General features: G+C 43.9%; 1 protein-coding gene across 3 annotated transcripts in view; it reads right to left on the bottom strand.

The window, feature by feature from the left end:
• Positions 1 to 13,100, bottom strand: part of WAPL (WAPL cohesin release factor) — an 86,489-nt gene extending 73,389 nt beyond the window's left edge. For 2 of the 3 annotated variants that reach the window (XM_009245401.4, XM_002820734.6), the window contains exons 1-2: positions 12,674 to 12,842; positions 8,867 to 9,387 (exon numbers count right to left, since the gene is read on the bottom strand). In XM_009245401.4, the coding sequence (XP_009243676.3) occupies positions 8,867 to 9,365 (499 nt within the window). In that variant the 5' untranslated portion in view covers positions 9,366 to 9,387; positions 12,674 to 12,842. Of the gene's footprint in view, positions 1 to 8,866; positions 9,388 to 12,673 lie in introns of all 3 variants that reach the window. The other variant, XM_002820733.6, reaches the window with a different exon arrangement.
• Between the last annotated feature and the right edge of the window lie 4,385 nt (positions 13,101 to 17,485).

The raw sequence follows: 17,485 nt of genomic DNA, 5'->3' as shown, positions 1-17,485 counted from the left end.
TGCTCTAGCTGCTCCTACTGAATTTCCTTTTCTAGTTTCTTCCTCTTCTCTCCCTCCATTAGTATTGGAAGTTCTTTTTTTTTTTTTTTTTTTTTGAGACAGAGTCTCTGTCACCCAGGCTGGAGTGCAGTGGCGCAATCTCTGCTCACTGCAAGCTCCACCTCCCGGGTTCACTCCATTCTCCTGCCTCAGCCTCTCCGAGTAACTGGGACTACAGGCGCCCGCCACCACACCCAGCTAATTTTTTGTATTTTTAGTAGAGACAGGGTTTCACCATGGTCTCGATCTCCTGACCTCGTGATCCGCCCGCCTCGGCCTCCCAAAGTGCTGGGATTACAGGCGTGAACCACCGCGCCCAGCCAGTATTGGAAGTTCTTCACAGCACAGTCCTAATACTCTTTCCTCTTACACTCTCTTTAATGACTTCAACTAATCCTTTCTTTCCAGATAATATTTATATACTCAATTTCGAATTAATTGTCTCTAATCAAGGCTTCTTATCTCAGCTCCATTCCAGCAAATGTGCCATTGAAACATATCTTACAAACATCTCAAACCCAATGTGCCCAAAACTGAACTCAAACTTTCTGTCAAAATGTTCCCTATCTCAGTAAATGACACTACCATCTGCTCAGCTGCTCACATTACATAGCTGGGAATAATTCTTGATGCCTCCTTCCTCATCGCTCATGTCACCAAACTCTGCCACTTCTATACTTTCTCAGTGCACCAACAGGTCCCAGGTTAAATGTCAGCCTTGCCTACGTACCTGCACCCCTAGAACAAGCAAGCCCAGAGTGCTACACTCCCGCACCACGCTATATATTTTTTCCTTTTCAGCACACTTGTGATTCTTTATTCTATCTTCCCCAGTACAATGTGAGAAATGCAAGTGAGTCCATCTTGTTCATGGACACTAAAATAGCTGAAGGAGGCATCCCCCTAGACCTTCCTATGAACAAACTCATCCCCCTCTACCATCAGGGGTCTAGGAAAGTTGAGGACTACTTCCTAAAGGCACAGTGCTGGAAAAGAAAAATTCATGAGGTATCACCTGGCTCGAAGTTCTTTGGTTTTTTTTTTTTTTTTTTTTTTTGAGACAGAGTCTCGCTCGGTCACCCAGGCTGGAGTGCAATGGCATGGTCTCAGCTCACTGCAACCTCCACCTCCTGGGTTCAAGTGATTCTCCTGCCTCAGGCTCCGGAGTAGCTGGGACTACAGGCACCCGCCACCGTGCCTGGCTAATTTTTGTTATTTTTAGTAGAGACCGGGTTTCACCATGTTGGCCAGGCTGGTCTCGAACTGCTGACCTCATGATCCGCCCGCTTCAGCCTTCCAAACCAAAGTGCTGGGATTACAGGTATGAGCCACTCCACTCGGGCTTTTCTTTTTTTTTGAGACAGTCTCGTTCTGTTGCCCAGGCTGGAGTGCAGTGGCGTGATCCTGACTCACTGCAACCTCTGCCTACTGGGTTTAAGCAATTCTCCTGCCTCAGCCTCCTGAGTACCTGGGATTAACGCCTGGCTAATTTTTGTATTTTTAGTAGAGACGGGATTTCACCATCTTGGTCAGGCTGGTTTCGCACTCCTGACCTCGTAATCCACCCGCCTTGCCTCTCAAAGTGTTGGGATTACAGGCGTGAGCCACTGCACCCGGCTGTCTGGCTTCAAGTTCTAAAAGCATAAAAAGCTTAGGGAAAATGCTCTGAAAAGCATAATGTATTATATAAAAGTGTTGTCATCACGTTAGAAGCTAGTTCTTTATCATGACCAGCAGAAGTCAATAACTCTAAAGTACAGAGGCTATGTTTATAAATTTCATATTTTACCCCATAGCTGGTATCAATCTGGATCTGAGAAGAAACTTGTTAGTGGTCTCCCATGCTTTTGTTAATATACAAACCTTGAGAATAATACTCCTTTTACTCAGAAAATCTGAGTAAGAAACAAAAGTTCTGTTTTAGAACAAAATGAATTTACTTCAAATTATAATGCCTCTTTCATAATTTACATAATGTTGAATTTCCATTTGTATACACACATATGAAAATAAGTAGTAGAAAACATCTATAAAAATCAAGTCAAAAACTTTATTCGGTAAGTATTAAAAATAGTTTGGTCAACATTCTCGTTTTGTTTTTGAGATGGTATCTTGCTGTGTTGCCCAGGCTGTGACCCAATCATGGCTCGCTGCTGCCCTGAACTGCTGAGCTCAAGTGATCCTCAACTCAGTCTCCCAAGTAGCTGGAACTACGGGTGTACCCCAACACATCAGGCTAATTTTTTTTTTTTTTTTTTTTTTAAGAAATCGGATGTCACTATGTTGACCAGGCTGGTTTTGAACTCCTGGGCTCACACCATCCTCCCACTTTGGCCTACCCAAGTGCTGGTATTAACAGGTGTGAGCCACCATGCCTGGCCCATCATTCTTATTAAAAAAGAAAATTACTTAAGCCAAGTGGCATGCCTGTAATCCCAGCCTCTCAGAAGGCTGAGGCAGGAGGCTGAGGTGGGAGCATTGCGTGAGCCCAGGAGTTTCAGGCCAGCCGGGGCAAGACAGCCAGATCCCACCTCTTTACAAAAATCAAATCTTTAAAATTAAAAAAAGCAGACAATTACTTGAACAGAGACAAGAGGGAATCCATAATTTGCCCCTCGCAAAATAACTTTATTTCCAACATCAAGATAAAACTGCTCTTACAGTGACAGTCTCTTCTAAATATACAGCTTTGAAGATGACAAAATTTATCTCATTCACATCAGAATACAACAGCACTGTATGAAAAGAACACTTTGGATGTTTCCCAGATCTTCCACTTAACAGTTCAAGTTATTCAACCTCTGAAGTGTGCCTTACCCTCAATATAATGGAAATAAAGCCTCCCTTATACAGTTGTGATTAAGGATCAACTGATATGTAAAAGTAGGAATTTAAGAAATAACAGGGCCGGGCACAGTGGCTCATGCCTGTAATCCTAACACTTTGGGAGGTGGAGGCGGAAGGACCACTCAAGCCCGGGAGTTCAGGACCAGGCTGGGCAACATACTGAGACACGGTCTCTACAAAGAATTTAGAAATTAGCCCAGTGTGATGGTGCACCATTGTATTCCCAACTACTGGGAAGGCCAAGGAGGGAAGATGGCTTCAGCCCAGGAGGTAGAAGCTGTGATGAGCCATGCACTCCAGCCTGGATGACAGAGTAAGACCCTGTCTCCAAAAAATAAAAATAAAAAAAGAAATAATAGGTCTTATCCACTTCTCTTAAAAAGAAGCTGATTTTAGGTATGATTTAAATATATTCTACACAACAAATACATTCAATAAATAAAGGCAGGTAACTCGCTGATACTATCCTTTCAGGACTTAAAAAATAATAATAATCCTCATTATTCATCTGTACTTTATCCAATGACAATCTCATCTCAGGTCACAAGTTCCTGTCCTACTTTAAACTTTCAGTAATAAATCATTTCCCTTTCTAAAAAATCACCTTCAGTTCTAAATCTAAGTTCAAAATCTCCTGACAATACCATCCCTCTAACTTACACAAATACTCATTACAGCTTTAAGCAAATTAAAAAAATTTATTGGCTACAAAACCAGTCAGGCAAATTAAGAGCCTATGCTGTAGTTATCTCAATATTTGGCAGGATATGTAGACTGAATCCCAGCTGGCTGGCAAGAAAAGTGTGCCAAGCCGAAATGTAAGTCTTTGCACACTTTATTCTAGAGTCCAGATTAAAAACCTGTAGCAAACAGAACAACGACGAGAAATGGAAGTAGCCTTGCATAAAAGGCAGGAGAAGCCTTATTTTTGCCTCTACTACAGACGGCACTGATTCAAACCATTAAGGAATACCTGGAGATCTCTTAGAAGGGTGGACCTTTAGCTCCTGCTAACAGTCATTTTTAATTGGCACACCTGGCTGAGAACTGACTGGCTTTAATAGCAACTGCAATCAGAAATTTCTGTTTTCAAAATTAAAGATTAGATACAGAAGTACTTGCAGATAGAAACAGAAATCTTAAATTAGCTTTAAAATCCAGGGAGTAAAGGAGGGGAAGTGGAGAGAGTAGCGTGCAAAACAGATGCAACAAGATCTGCCAGATACTAACAACTATTGGAGGTGGACAATCAAGTACATGAGGTTTTTTTTTTTACCATTCTATTTTTGTGTGCCTGAAAAGTTTCATAATAAACGTTTTCTTCTTGTTTAAGGAACAGGACATTTTAGCAACACAACCCTTCCCCGCAGTACCTATTCAGTTTGTAATCTTGTTTCTGGTTCCCTTACCCACCAAGCATCTGTCTGGAAAATGGGAACCATTGTAGGTTTTGTGGGGTTTTTTTGTTTTTGTTTTTTGAGATGGAGTCTCACTCTTTGCCCAAGCTGGAGTGCAGTGGCACCATCTCGGCTCACTGCAACCTCTACCTCCCCGGTTCAAGCAATTTCCGGCTAATTTTTTTGTATTTTTAGTAGAGATGGGGTTTCACCATGTTGGCCAGGCTGGTCTCGAACTCCTGACCTCAAGCGATTCACCCGCCTCGGCCTCCCAAAGTGCTGGATTACAGCCACTGTATGTTTTATAGTGACCTCATCCTAAGTTTCCTCTTCAAGTGAAACACAATTTATTTATTTATTTATTTTTTTTTTTGAGTTGGAGTCTTGCTCTGTCACCCAGGCTGGAGTGCAGTGGCATAATCTCAGCTCACTGCAACCTCCGCCTCCCGGGTTCAAGCAGTTCTCCTGCCTCAGTGTCCTGAGTAGCTGGGATTACAGACATGCGCCACCACACCTGGTTAATTTTTATTTTTTTTTTTAGTAAAGACGGCGTTTCACCATGTTGGTCAGGCTGGTCTCGAACTCCTGACCTCCCTCAAAGTGCTGGGATTACAGGCATGAGCCGCCGCACCCGCAACAAAATTTTTAAAAGTACTATCCGTTATAAAAGTACTTAAAGAATTTTAACAGTGTCAAAAAAATCAACCACATACTCCCCTATAGAAAAAGAGATGCACTTAAAAATGTAATGCCAGGACAAATGACATAATAATTCTGAGCCTGGATAAGCCCTTTTCACTGAGGTGATATAATTCTACAGCAAAAATATAGTATGAACGAGCAGGGACACTCAACACTCCACTGGAAAGATATGACGGAACTTCACCTGTGCACTTTGAACAAGTTGTTAAAATTTGCAACAGGTTTTTAAATAAAATGCCTAACCATGACCTGCAAAAGACTGCTAAGATTTCTGAGACCCAAGTAGGTACATGAGTACTTGCATCTGGAGAAAAGAGTTCAAAACTTTATCATTCTCACAAGGGTCTCTAAAACAAAAAAGGTTAGGAACCACTTGAGATTTAGAGAGGCCTCTTTTATCAAAAATTTAGGTTTGCGTTTCTAAATTTCAATTAAAATTACAAGGTTTTCTGAGTGAGAGTAAAGGCAATGAAAATTGACAGACATAATGCAAGAAAACAGTCTAGGCACAAGAGAAATGACCAGTTTAGAGGGGAGAGACAAAGGAAAAGTCACAACGTACAAAAGCATCCCCACAACTATAACAAACTTACAAACTTATAAATGGTTTATAAGAACAACTAACTTGCACACATTAGAGACAGGATAAGACTACCATGAAAATTAAATGCACTCCCTCAAATTCACTTCTTATCCTACAGGGAGCTGCCAAGGTTGTTGCAACTCTGGATGACCAAGGGAGAGGAGAAAAAAAGAAATATTCATAGTGCTACACCATTCCCTGACCACTAAGAGACCCTATGTGAAGGAGGAAGGAAGATGGACAAGATGTTCCTGAACATCTATTTACCTGTATTTTAGTATGTAATTTCCCCTCACAAACCAATTAAAATGGAGTTTGGACTCAGAGTCAGTCCATAGTATCAGCATTAGAACTACATTTTAGCTACATAGACTGGGAAGCAATTATCCCACTTAGCTGGTTGGTCTCACCAACCAACTTCCAACAACAGATTTAACATAAAGATACATTGTCCACAAAGCTACAGAAACAATTACTTATGAATAACTTCCACATTCCTTTTCCCCCTTACCTAAACGTTCATCTTTATTAATACACTCTGCCATCAGGGCCCCTGCCTGCCAATGATGCCCCATTCCTCAAAAGACCATACACTTAAGGAAGCTGGAGTCAGCCCTGAGCACTTTCACCACTTGCACAGTTTCATCTTACTTCCTCCAGCCCACCCACCCCACACTGTAGATTATCTGAAAACATCAAGAAATGTCAGGTGGGCACGGTGGCTCACGCCTATATTCCCAGCACTTGGGGAGGCCGAGGCGGGTGGATCACATGAGATTAGGAGTTCTAGAACAGCCTGGCCAACATGGTGAAACGCCATCTCTACTAAAAATACAAAAATTAGCAGGGCATGGTGGCAGGTGCCTATAATCCCAGCTACTCGGGGGGACTGGGGCAGGAGAATTGCTTGAACCCGAGAGGTGGAGGTTGCAGTGAGCCAAGATAGCGCCATCGCACTCCAGCCTGGAGGGGACAAGAGTGAGACTTCATCTCAAAAAAAAAAAAAAAAGAAAGAAATGTCAGTTGGAACAATAAACACAAGCAGAATAGTATTCGCAGAGCCTTGTACAGTGGTTTGACGGACAGTAGGTGCTCAATATGTTGATAACAAATGAATCTCATTCCAGTTCTGCCACTAGCTGACCTTGGACAGTCACTTAACCTCTTTGAGCTTCTTATATAAAATGAGAGCTGAGTTAAAATTCATTTTAGTTCAAAAAAAGTTTGATGGGCCAGGCGCGATGGCTCACGCTTGCAATCCCAGCACTTTGGGAGGCCTAGGTAAGCAGATCACTTGAGGTCAGGAGTTTGAGACTAGCCTGGCCAACACGGTGAAAACCCGTCTCTACAAAAATACAAAAATTACCTGGGCATGATGGCAGGTGCCTATAATCCCAGCTACTGGGGAGGCTGAGGTGGGAGAATCACTTGAACCTGGGAGGTGGAGGTTGCAGTGAGGCAAGACTGCACCACTGTACTGCAGCCTGAGCAACACAGCGAGACTGTGTCTCAAAAAAAAATTTTTGATGATTTTAATATACTTTATACATTTTTAGGAGCTGACCTGGAAACAGTTTTTATGCTGTTTATACTATTTATTTATTTTTTTTTGAGATGGCATCTTGCTTTGTTGCCCAGGCTGGAGTGCAGTGGTGTGATCTCAGCTCACTGCAACCTCCGTCTCCTGGGTTCAAGTGATTCTCCTGCCTCAACCTCCGTAGTAGGTGGGATTTAGAGGCGCCCGCCACCATGCCCAGCTAATTTTTTTATTTTTAATAGAGATGGGGTTTCACCATGTTGGCCAGGCTGGTCTTGAACTCCTGACCTCAGGTGATCCAACCGCCTTTGCCTCCCAAAGTGCTGGGATTACAGGCGTGAGCCACTGCACAGGTCCTTTATGCTGTTTTTTAATGGAAATTTAACCTAAACTTGACTTGTTAACAACGCCCGAGGAGAAATGTGGGCAAAGCAGGAAGGACAGCCAAATTAGAATTAACCCTGAGGATCAAAGGAATGACAATAACAGCTGGCTCATCGTCTCATCCAAGAGTTAGAAAAAGAGTGAAAAAATGCTCAACATTTTTAGTAAAACTATGCAAGGCCCAGTACATTGTACTGTTTCACGTACCTTAACCTTCAAAGGACAAATTCGCCTTAAGAATTCAGTACAGCAAAGTTTTGTCTGTTTACTTCCTTTCAAAATACGAGATTTTTATAACCTTTCATTATTGCTAAACTTTGCCAAGACGTCAAGAACTAAGGTTTCTTTTCAATTACAGTACAGTGCCATCCTTATCCTAATGCTGATAGAGTGCTCCCACTTCTCTACCCCACCTCTTCCCTGCCACCCTCAATATTAGCTCTTCAGTCTTTTAGTTAATTGCACCTTTTTCACTTATTATAAATCTCAAATCCCTTACAGAAGACAGAACAAAATGTATCGTTTTAGGAGAGAATACTAGATGCTATATTTACAAATTAACATTCTTAAAATACAACCAGTTTTGTGGTTTAAAATCTACCAATACAGCCGGGCGCGGTGGCTCATGCCTGTAATCCCAGCACTTTGGGAGGTGAGGCTGGCAGATCACGAGGTCAGGAGATGGAGACCATCCTGGCTAACACAGTGAAACCCTGTCTCTACTAAAAATACAAAAATTAGCCGGGCGTGGTGGCGGGCACCTGTAGTCCCAGCTACTCGGGAGGCTGAGGCAGAAGAATGGCATGAACCTGAGAGGTGGAGCCAGCGTGGGCGACAGCGAGACTCCGTCTCAAAAAAAAAAATCTATCAATACAAGTTGCTACTGGCCCCAAACTAATCTCAATTTGGAATCAAGTTCAATTCTTTAAATGTCTCCACTCAATACCCCCTTAATCTTTCTAAACTAGTTTTGGCAAAGAGTCTACCATTGGTAACTAATCCTCATTTTAAATACTCATCTCATTTTCATTATCAATAACCATCCAAATCCTCCACAGTAATAGAAATGAGATATTTTGTGATCCTAACACAACAAAAAGAGATATTTCTTATTGGAATTGGGGTTAGAAACTTATGACTGTTCCCAAAATGTACCCTGAGCAACAGTCTATAAACGTAAATATCCAAGTTGTTTTATTATTTCAACCTCCAACTGGTTTCTTTAAAGTTCTTAAATGTCTTTTACAAAACTATCAATAGTCCCCATGTATCGTAAGTGCAGAAAGAAAACACAATATATATTTTAGAATTTAAATCATTTAAATAAATTGCTTGCACAAAGCTCTTTGGCTGAGAATAAAGAAAATCAAAACTTACCTGAAGTTATTAATTTATTACAGCTACTTATGCTTGCATCATCTTCTACAATTCGGTTTGTGCTCTTTTCTTTCCCAAGCAAAGTGTCCTCCAAAGGGAAGCATTTATCAGATACGACAGTGTCTTCAACGGCCACATGACTAATTTTGCTATTAGCTTCAAGTACTGAAGTGACCTCTTCCAACTGAGCAGCTTCACTAGATTCTGAATAAGAGGAACCCTTACCCTGGGCTAAATTCTTTGAAGAAACTGGTAGAGACTCATCATCACTATCAAATCCAAAAGGATCTCCAGTACTTTCTTCTTCCACTTTAGGTTTCTTCGGAATTTCTTGGATATCTGGTTTGAAATTGGGCCTCTTTTGCCCTAATTTAGCCATAAATGTGGTCTCTCCCCATTTTGTGCTAAGGGTGGTCCGTTTGTTGGAAAAGACTTCATCAAATTTTGAACTGCCATTTCCACCTTTCCTACTGTATGTTTTCCCAAATCTGGATGTCATTTTGACACCAGTTTCATATTCTCTGTGAAAAAAAATTTAAGAAAACATATAATCATCAAATACAAGTGTTAAACAGCGTGTATAAAAATAAAAACCTAGGGATTCTTCCCTCATGACTTTTGATACTCACCACACAGACTTTTAAATAAACAAATATGAGGAAGGGGTATAAAGAAAGGCTGATTTATTACCCTACATGCTTCCATGTCAATTTTCCTCCACAATGAGTACCTATTCCTACGCTATTTACAAAATAAAAAAACTTAATGATTAACCAACTTATAATACGATATCCATAAAGCTAACTTAAAATGAAGCATATTAAGTTGCAAATGAATTAATTTACTATTCTTATAAACATCATTTTTACCTTAAAAAATTATCTGTATAGAGGCTGGGAGGCCGAGGCAGGCAGCTCACTTGAGGCCAGGAGTTTGAGACCAGCCTGGCCAACACGGTGAAACCGTCTCTACTAAAAATACAAAAATTAGCTGGGAGTGGTGGCACGCACCTGTAATCCCAGCTACTTGAGAAGCTGGGGCAGGAGAACCGCTTGAACTCAGGAGATGGAGGTTGCAGTGATATAATGATAATCTGTATAGGGTAATTACTTATATAAAATCTTAAGCACAGAATGTTAATTTTTTTCAGGGCCTTATAACTATCCAATACTTGATTAAATTTAGTTCTTTGAAATTTCATGGCACTAATTCACATGAGAAAAAAGGTCCCCAAAATGGTGCTTTTTCTCATGTTTCACAATCTGCAGCTTTTAACCCAATCTTGAAGATTCTGCTTCTTGGTGTAATGTAACTTGCGCTGTGACTTTAAAAATGTTCCTTAGATGGTCATCTCCCTAGGGAAAGAAACTATCCTTATCCTACCTGCCTTGTCCCGATAGTGCTGTGCTCATTTGCTGAGTTACATTTTCTGGGGATAGTGAGCTCCGGCATATTACACTTTCATGGATTAATACAGACATAGAAACATATAACTTTTATTTTCCTCTTCAATTTATAAATGGCAAATCGATTCACCTGATTTATCTACTTCACAGGACCAAAAAAAAGTCTTTAGGGCAGTAAGTCAAGAGTCAAACGTTTTTTAAAACAACTTACTTGCATTGGTTCTGTGCCTATTTAAAAAAGTTACAGTACTTTTTAAACATGATCAATCAGTATCCGTTTGTCTAACACTTTGATCTTTCTACAGTTCAAACATGAATACATCGAATATAACTTTAAAAAGTGAACAAGGGCGTAAGGAACGAAAAATCTTCATTACTTTGAAAGCTACAAGAATTGAAATTATATTTGACCTATACTTTTGAATATGTTTTGATCTACACTTGTGTTTTCCCTTGATTAACTTAAATTCTTACAATTTATAATGAGTCACTGTCTAACTGAGTGTTATATAAATTCGGTAGTAGATACCCCCACGTTTGGTGAGAACCCAATTTTAATTTGACAAAGTAATAATTTAGTTATCATACATATCTGTGTTAAGAGAAAACAGTGTTCCTGAAGGAGATGTATTTCATCTTCTACTGCAGCTCTAACACTAACAAGTCTTACTGTCTTTCTTGTTAAGTACAGCCTAAACAAAACAGGATACTGGGCAACTACCACGGACAACAAAATAAATATCGATTCTCTGTTCCTTCGAGAATGTAAAGCTGAGATCCTGCAGGTCTGTAAGTGTACGTACACATATACACCAACAAAGATGGAATGTTTTGGATTCACTTATGTGCTAATCATCTAAAAATACTGACCAAAGGCCAAACCAAAAATCTAGACTGGAGTTCCTTTATGCCAACATCAGAAAAACTGTTAAAATGGTTCTATAACCACAAAGCATTCACTGTTGAAAGTTTAAAGTCTTCAGATGAATACCTGACACTAAGGACTTAATTATTTTATGTGATAAAAAATAATTTTGTGCTGGCTGGGCGCGGCAGCTCACGCCTGTAATTCCAGCACTCTGGGAAGCCGAGACGGGCAGATCACCTGAGGCCAGGAGTTCGAGACCAGCCTAACCAACATGGAGAAACCGCGTTTCTACTAAAAATAGAAAATTAGCCGGGCGTGGTGGCGCATGCCTGTAATCCCAGCTACTCGGGAGGCTGGGGCAGGAGAATCAATTGAACCCCAGGCGGAGGTTGCGGTGAGCTGAGATCGCGCCACTGCACTCCAGCCTGGGCAACAACGGCGAAACTCCGTCTCAAAATAACAATAATAATAATGATAATAATAATTTTGTGCCAAAAGACCACGTCTTTTACAAATACATAGTGAAATACTGATGAAATAACGTCAGCGATTTTCCAACATTAAGGAATGAGAAGTGTATAGATGAAATAAATTTGTTTAATAGTCACTGCTGAATCCAAGCGATGGGTACAGAGGAGTTCATTATATAATATCTCCTCCTGATTGCCTTTATCGTTTCCCACAATAAAATGTCTTTAAGTCTGCAGACTGTTGCAATGGCATTATCTAAGCGTAAAGCACTATAGATTCCAAAATAAGTGTGCAGACGTCTTTGAAGTTAAATTTTAAGTGTTTCAAGTACACAATCTTGCTCAACCTTTAAACTCCAAAGACTGTCCTAACTAAAAAGGAAAGAATGATTGAGGACTAAGTCTTTTCGGTCGTTGGGCTTTTGCCCTAGCCCAAAATCAGGTCGAATTTTGAGACAAGTGCGCTGTGATTTAAAAAAAAAAAAAAAAAAAAAAAGCCTTTATACTTCACTCCCACCCTAATCTAGCGCCTTCCCGGTCCCCAAAGGCTTTAAGGGCTTCCATTAAAGATGGAAAGCGGACGGGACAAACCTGACTACCCAGAAATCCTCAGCTGGGGACAGCCGGGGCGCCACGGGAAGTGCGCGCGATGGACCCCTCGGACTGGACACTCAATGCAACTTTTCTCCTCCCAACCCGCGCCGCCCAGGAAAGGGAGGTCACTTTCGACGCCCCGGAAGCCTCTGCCACCGAATCCTTAAGGCAGTGCAAGGCCCCAGTGGCGGCCAGGGGCGGATGAAACCACGGGAAAGGACTCGGGGCTGAAATCAACACCCTTGACTCGGTTTGGGGAGCTAAGTCAATCAGCAGTCGCCCGAAAAAGAACTCCGAAAAAGGAAAATAAAAGGGGAAAAAGAGAGTTCTTCAGGTCATTCCCCTGCCCAACTTCCTCAGCGGCCCGGTGGGCGAGGCAGTGAGACTTCCACCGCCCGCTCCCAGCCACTGCCTCCCCCACCCTCCCGGCTCCCTCCCGGCCTAGGCGGCCGCCCGACACTTCACTTACCCTCGGAGCCTGGCGGGTGCTTTGGCCACGGGCCGCCTCCGCCTCTCCCGCTCCCTACGGCCCGCGGGCGGGCGCGGAACCCTCGCGCGGGAGAGCAGGGCCGGCAGGTGAGAGCCGAGAGAGGCGAGGGGCTCTGCTTTCGGTAAATAGGAAGCCCGGTGTGGGGGGGAAGGAGCGGCGGCCCCGCAACTTCCCTCCCCGCCTCGAGCGCCGCCGGCCGGGCCCGGGCCTAGCTCTCGCTGGCCGCCACTGCCGGAGCTGGTAACAGAGCCCGCTGCGTGCCCCTGCTGGGCCGCCGCCGCCTCCTGCGCCGCCGCTTCCGCCGGTGAATGGTCAGCGCTGGAGTTTGAACAGGGCCCTGAACCATCTCAACGCCATTTGCGCTCCCGGCCCCCACCTCCTTCCTCCAACAGCCGCTCGCTCCGTCACTCCGCTTCCCACAGTCCCCGCGCGGCCGCCCGACCCCGCAGCCAATCGCGCAGCCGCTTACTCAAACCGCCGCGCAGGCGCTACGCCCCGCATGCGCCGGCGCCCGCCATTGGCCCGGCCGCGGAGCCCGACGGGAGTTGTAGTCCAGGTCCGCGAGGTCGCTGGCCGAGGACCAGGCGCGGGAGCGGGAGCGGGCGACTGGCCTGGCCCTCCCGGTCTCGACAGCCAGTTCTAGCTCCCGGCCCAGCCAGGAGACGCAGGTGCCACGGAGATGGGCAGCCGGGCGGGTGGCGCAGTGCAGGCAGCTGTATCAATCGCTTCCCCTCCAGGGACCCGCCGGTGCCTGGGGACCGCGGGCTGTGCAGCTGTGCCGGGCCTGCGGAGGCCGCCGCCTGGGAGCTGGGAGGCAGGGAGCGCGTGGTCCAGAGCCGCTCTCGACCTGGCCTGGTCGGTCCTGGCCCGGCATAGGTGACGATGGCGGGGACCGCGAGGCGCCGGACACCCGAGGCCGCGAGCAGCGTCGCCCCTCGCTTTTTCGCGCCCCTCCAGCTCTGCAGTCCTTCCTCTAACTCCGTCTGCCCCTCACCGATTGAAAGTGGCCCCGAGAATATTGGATGGTATTGAGCAATTATCATTAACTTTGTTGGGTGTGGTAACGGTAATGTGGTTATGGTTTTGTTTTGTTTTTTTTTTAAGACCTACTGATGTGTTGACAGGTAGAGTGATCTGGTGTCAGGACTGTAAAATACGCCTATGAAAACTGGGGGAGAGGAATAAAACAAGCTGGCAGAACGTTTTTCATCGTTGAAGCTGCGTGATGCGAGCATATGCGCTCATCATACAGTCTCTTGTGTATCTGAAATTTTCCATAATAAAAAGTTTAAAGAAGTGAACCAATGATTGCCTCTAGGGAGGACAGTGAGGTGGCGGATGACAGGAGGAAGGAGTCTTAATTTTTCGCTGTACGCCTTTCTGTGCTCTTAGGTTTTTCCCATTCAATGTGTTACCTAATTCAGAAAATTGGTAAGTTTTTTTTAAGGCTACCATGGGAAAACCGCGTTCTAAAGAGTAGCGCAACCAGTTCCCCGTAAGAGAGGTGCATGATTCGTCGGACTCGAACAGCCTTGGTGTTTGTTAGGCGGTTAATGGAGACCCACCTGGGAAATTAGAAAACAACTAATTGCTTTCAGTGAGAAGCCCGCCCTTCTCCCACAAATGGATAATTTGCTTTTAATGCACACAGAAGTTATCCAGCTCCCTCCGGTATAATCGGGGAAACTCCAAATAAAGGAAAAATAGTTCAGAGACCCTGCAGCTCTTCCCAAGAGGAATTTAAGGTGGATTTTAGTGTGGTTGGATTGTTTTGCCTACCTGACTGCAGAATTTATATTCTGACATTTACAATTTCCTAAATACTGAATCAGTATTTTTTCTTGTTTCAAAATAAATCAACTTCTTCTATAGTTTATATGAATAACAAGTCCATGTCTTCCAATGTGGGTGGGATGCACATGACTGTTTTATTTGGGTCAGTTTTGTCTCTTTTTTTTAATTGGCAGTTGTAGGAACTTGTTTTTATCATTTTGTTTAAAGATCTTCTGGCAGAGGTGCAGGCTGCACTTACTATAATTATTTAGATGACAAGGTGGTGGGTGGTAATTAAAGGGTAATTATCATCAGAGGCAAAAGGTAAGATCAAAAAGCCAGAAGAGGTGAGGAGACAATTGCAAGACCTTCCCGTAGGAGGGTGTTGTGATCCTCCCAAGACCAAAGGATATGTCTATTATGCCTGGCCTCTCTAGTGCTGGACATTTGGCAGGGTCAGTGCCTGCATGAAGCTGAAGTGGAAGGGCTTTTTGTTTAGACTGGTGCCTTTTGAGGGCTTTTGTGTGATGGTTGTGTTAAGTAATGAAACTTAGTAGTGTCAAATTCTTGCCACTCAAAGAATGATCCCCCATCAGCAGTGTAGCATCACCTGGAAGCCTGTAAGGAACGCGTAATTCCTATCCTCACCCCACCTCCACTGAATCAGAACCTGCATTTTAACAGGAATCCCCCAGCTGATTGGGCCGCACATTAAAGTTTGACAAGCACTGATTTAAAGTATACCCATAGCATTTGACAGCAATCTAGTATTTTTCGTTAGGATGAGGGAGAGGAAGGGAGATGATTAAGAACCTCCTATACATCAGGTAAGATGCATAGGCTGTTCAGGAGCCTTGTCTGCTGCCCGGTCTGTTACTCTATCTTACAAGTAAGGAAATGGGAAGACTTGTATGTTGCAACTAATGAGGGAGTCAAACTTTTTCTTAACGGTTGGATACCCGTTAGTACTTGTTGGTGTTCTTGAATCTGGTAGAAAGTGGTACATGATTTGAGAAGTAAACGTGTGTGTGTGTGTGTGTGTGTGTGTGTGTGTGTGTGTGTATTTAGTCTGTGGAAGCTTAGTATATGAATATTAAGCAGAGCTCTTCTGGGCTCTGTACCCTTGTGTGGCTCACACTAAAGACACCCCTCCGGCCCCTCCTGGAGGGAGTTCAGACTCCTGGCCCTGCAGGCTGTACCACCACCTTAACCCCTTACCTCCCTGCTTCCACTGAGGCAGGCAAATGCCCTGAAGTTCCCTCATTCCCTTACCAGGGCCATGGGTTCCACACCAGAATGAGCAAACAGGACTCCAGTGTGGGTAACGCATGGCTGAACAGCTTTTTGTTGTATTGTTTTTGTTTTCTTAGTTCTCTCAGCTCAGGCTCCACCCTCTGCCCATCCCCCTGGCCACCCTCAACCCCTAGAGCGGTTGTCTCCATTTCATGAGAATCTTCACACTAACATCAAGTAGCCAGTAGGTGCTTTTGGTTTTGCTAGAATGCCTGTGTGCAAGCTCTCAGATACCTGATTTTCTTTCCCCCACTGAATGTTGTTTGTCAGAAACTGAAATCATGGATCGGAGCCAAGTTTGTAGTACCCTTAGGAGGGGCCTCTGCCCTCCTGTGTGCTGCCTGGGTGAGGACAGAACCCCCTAACCTGGAGCTCCACTTGAGTGGGCCCATACCTGTACTTTCCTCTGAAAAAAGAAAATCCTACAAAGAAAATAGAAGACATCTGTTCTGCCATTGCCATGCCCTTGTTCTAGCCCAGACATGAGAACTGTCAGAATTGGAGTTACTAAATAGAACTTTTAGTCTTTTTCTGATAATGTGTAGTAAAGTGTATTACAACTTATAGAATTCTATTTAGGGAACTACAGGTCAGAAACTACCATATTGGTAGCAGTCAATTTTTCTTTGCCATCGGATGTGGAATAAAATGTTAAATTGTACACTTGCATGTGGTGGTTATATTACAAAGCTCTACGAGATGTGGGCCAGGCCCTGCCCTTTGCTCATGCAGCCCCAACTTTCTGCTCTGCCCACACCTGACTCCTTGCTGTTTCCCCACCTTAGGGCCTTTGTATTTGCTATTCCCTCTGCCCACAACTCCCCCAGATACCAGCCTGCTTCAATTCTCTCCTCTAGGTTTTCACTCAGATGGGACTTTTCAATGAATCTCCCCTGACCAACCTATTTTAAATTGTTGCAATATCCTCACTCGTAAATGTCACTGTCCCTGCTTTACTTTCCTTAAGGGCATTTATCTTCCCATCTAACATATCAGGCGTTTTGCATGTTTATCTTAAATATGCTCCCTCTGAAGGCAGGGATCTCTGCCTGTCTTGTTTTCTGCTACAACCCTAGCACCTAGAAGACTGCCTGGCACAAGAGTAGGTGCTCAATAAATATTTGTTGAATAGAAGCACCCATTTATTTCCTTCTTTCATGTAAAATTATATACATATATATATATATATTTTTTTTTTTTTAGATGGAGTCTCGCTCTGTCACCAGGCTGGAGTGCAATGGCGCGATCTCGGCTCACTGCAACTCTGCCTCCCGGGTTCAAGCAATTCCTCTGCCTCAGCCTACCCAGTAGCTGGGACTACAGGTGCGCACCACCACACCCAGCTCATTTTTTGTATTTTGGTAGAGACGGTGTTTCACATGTTGGCCAGGATGGTTTCCATCTCCTGACCTTGTGATCCGCCCGGCTCAGCCTCCCAAAATGCTGGGATTACAGGTGTGAGCTACCATGCCTGGCCACATTTTTTTTTTTTTTTTTTTTTGGTGACAGAGTCTCGCTCTGTCGCCCAGGCTGGAGTGTAGTGGCGTGATCTCCAATCACTGCAACCTCCACCTCCAGAGTTCAAGCCATCCTCCCACCTCAGCCTCCCAAGTAGCTGGGACTACATGTCCATGCTACCATGCCTCACTAATTTTTGTATTTTTGGTAGAGATAGGGTTTCACCTTGTTGCCCAGGCTGGTCTTGAACTTCTGGGCTCAAGCCAT

This window comes from Pongo abelii, chromosome 8, assembly GCF_028885655.2.
Source record: "Pongo abelii isolate AG06213 chromosome 8, NHGRI_mPonAbe1-v2.0_pri, whole genome shotgun sequence".
Lineage (NCBI taxonomy): Eukaryota > Metazoa > Chordata > Mammalia > Primates > Hominidae > Pongo > Pongo abelii.
This window is presented reverse-complemented; position numbering and strand designations above follow the sequence as displayed.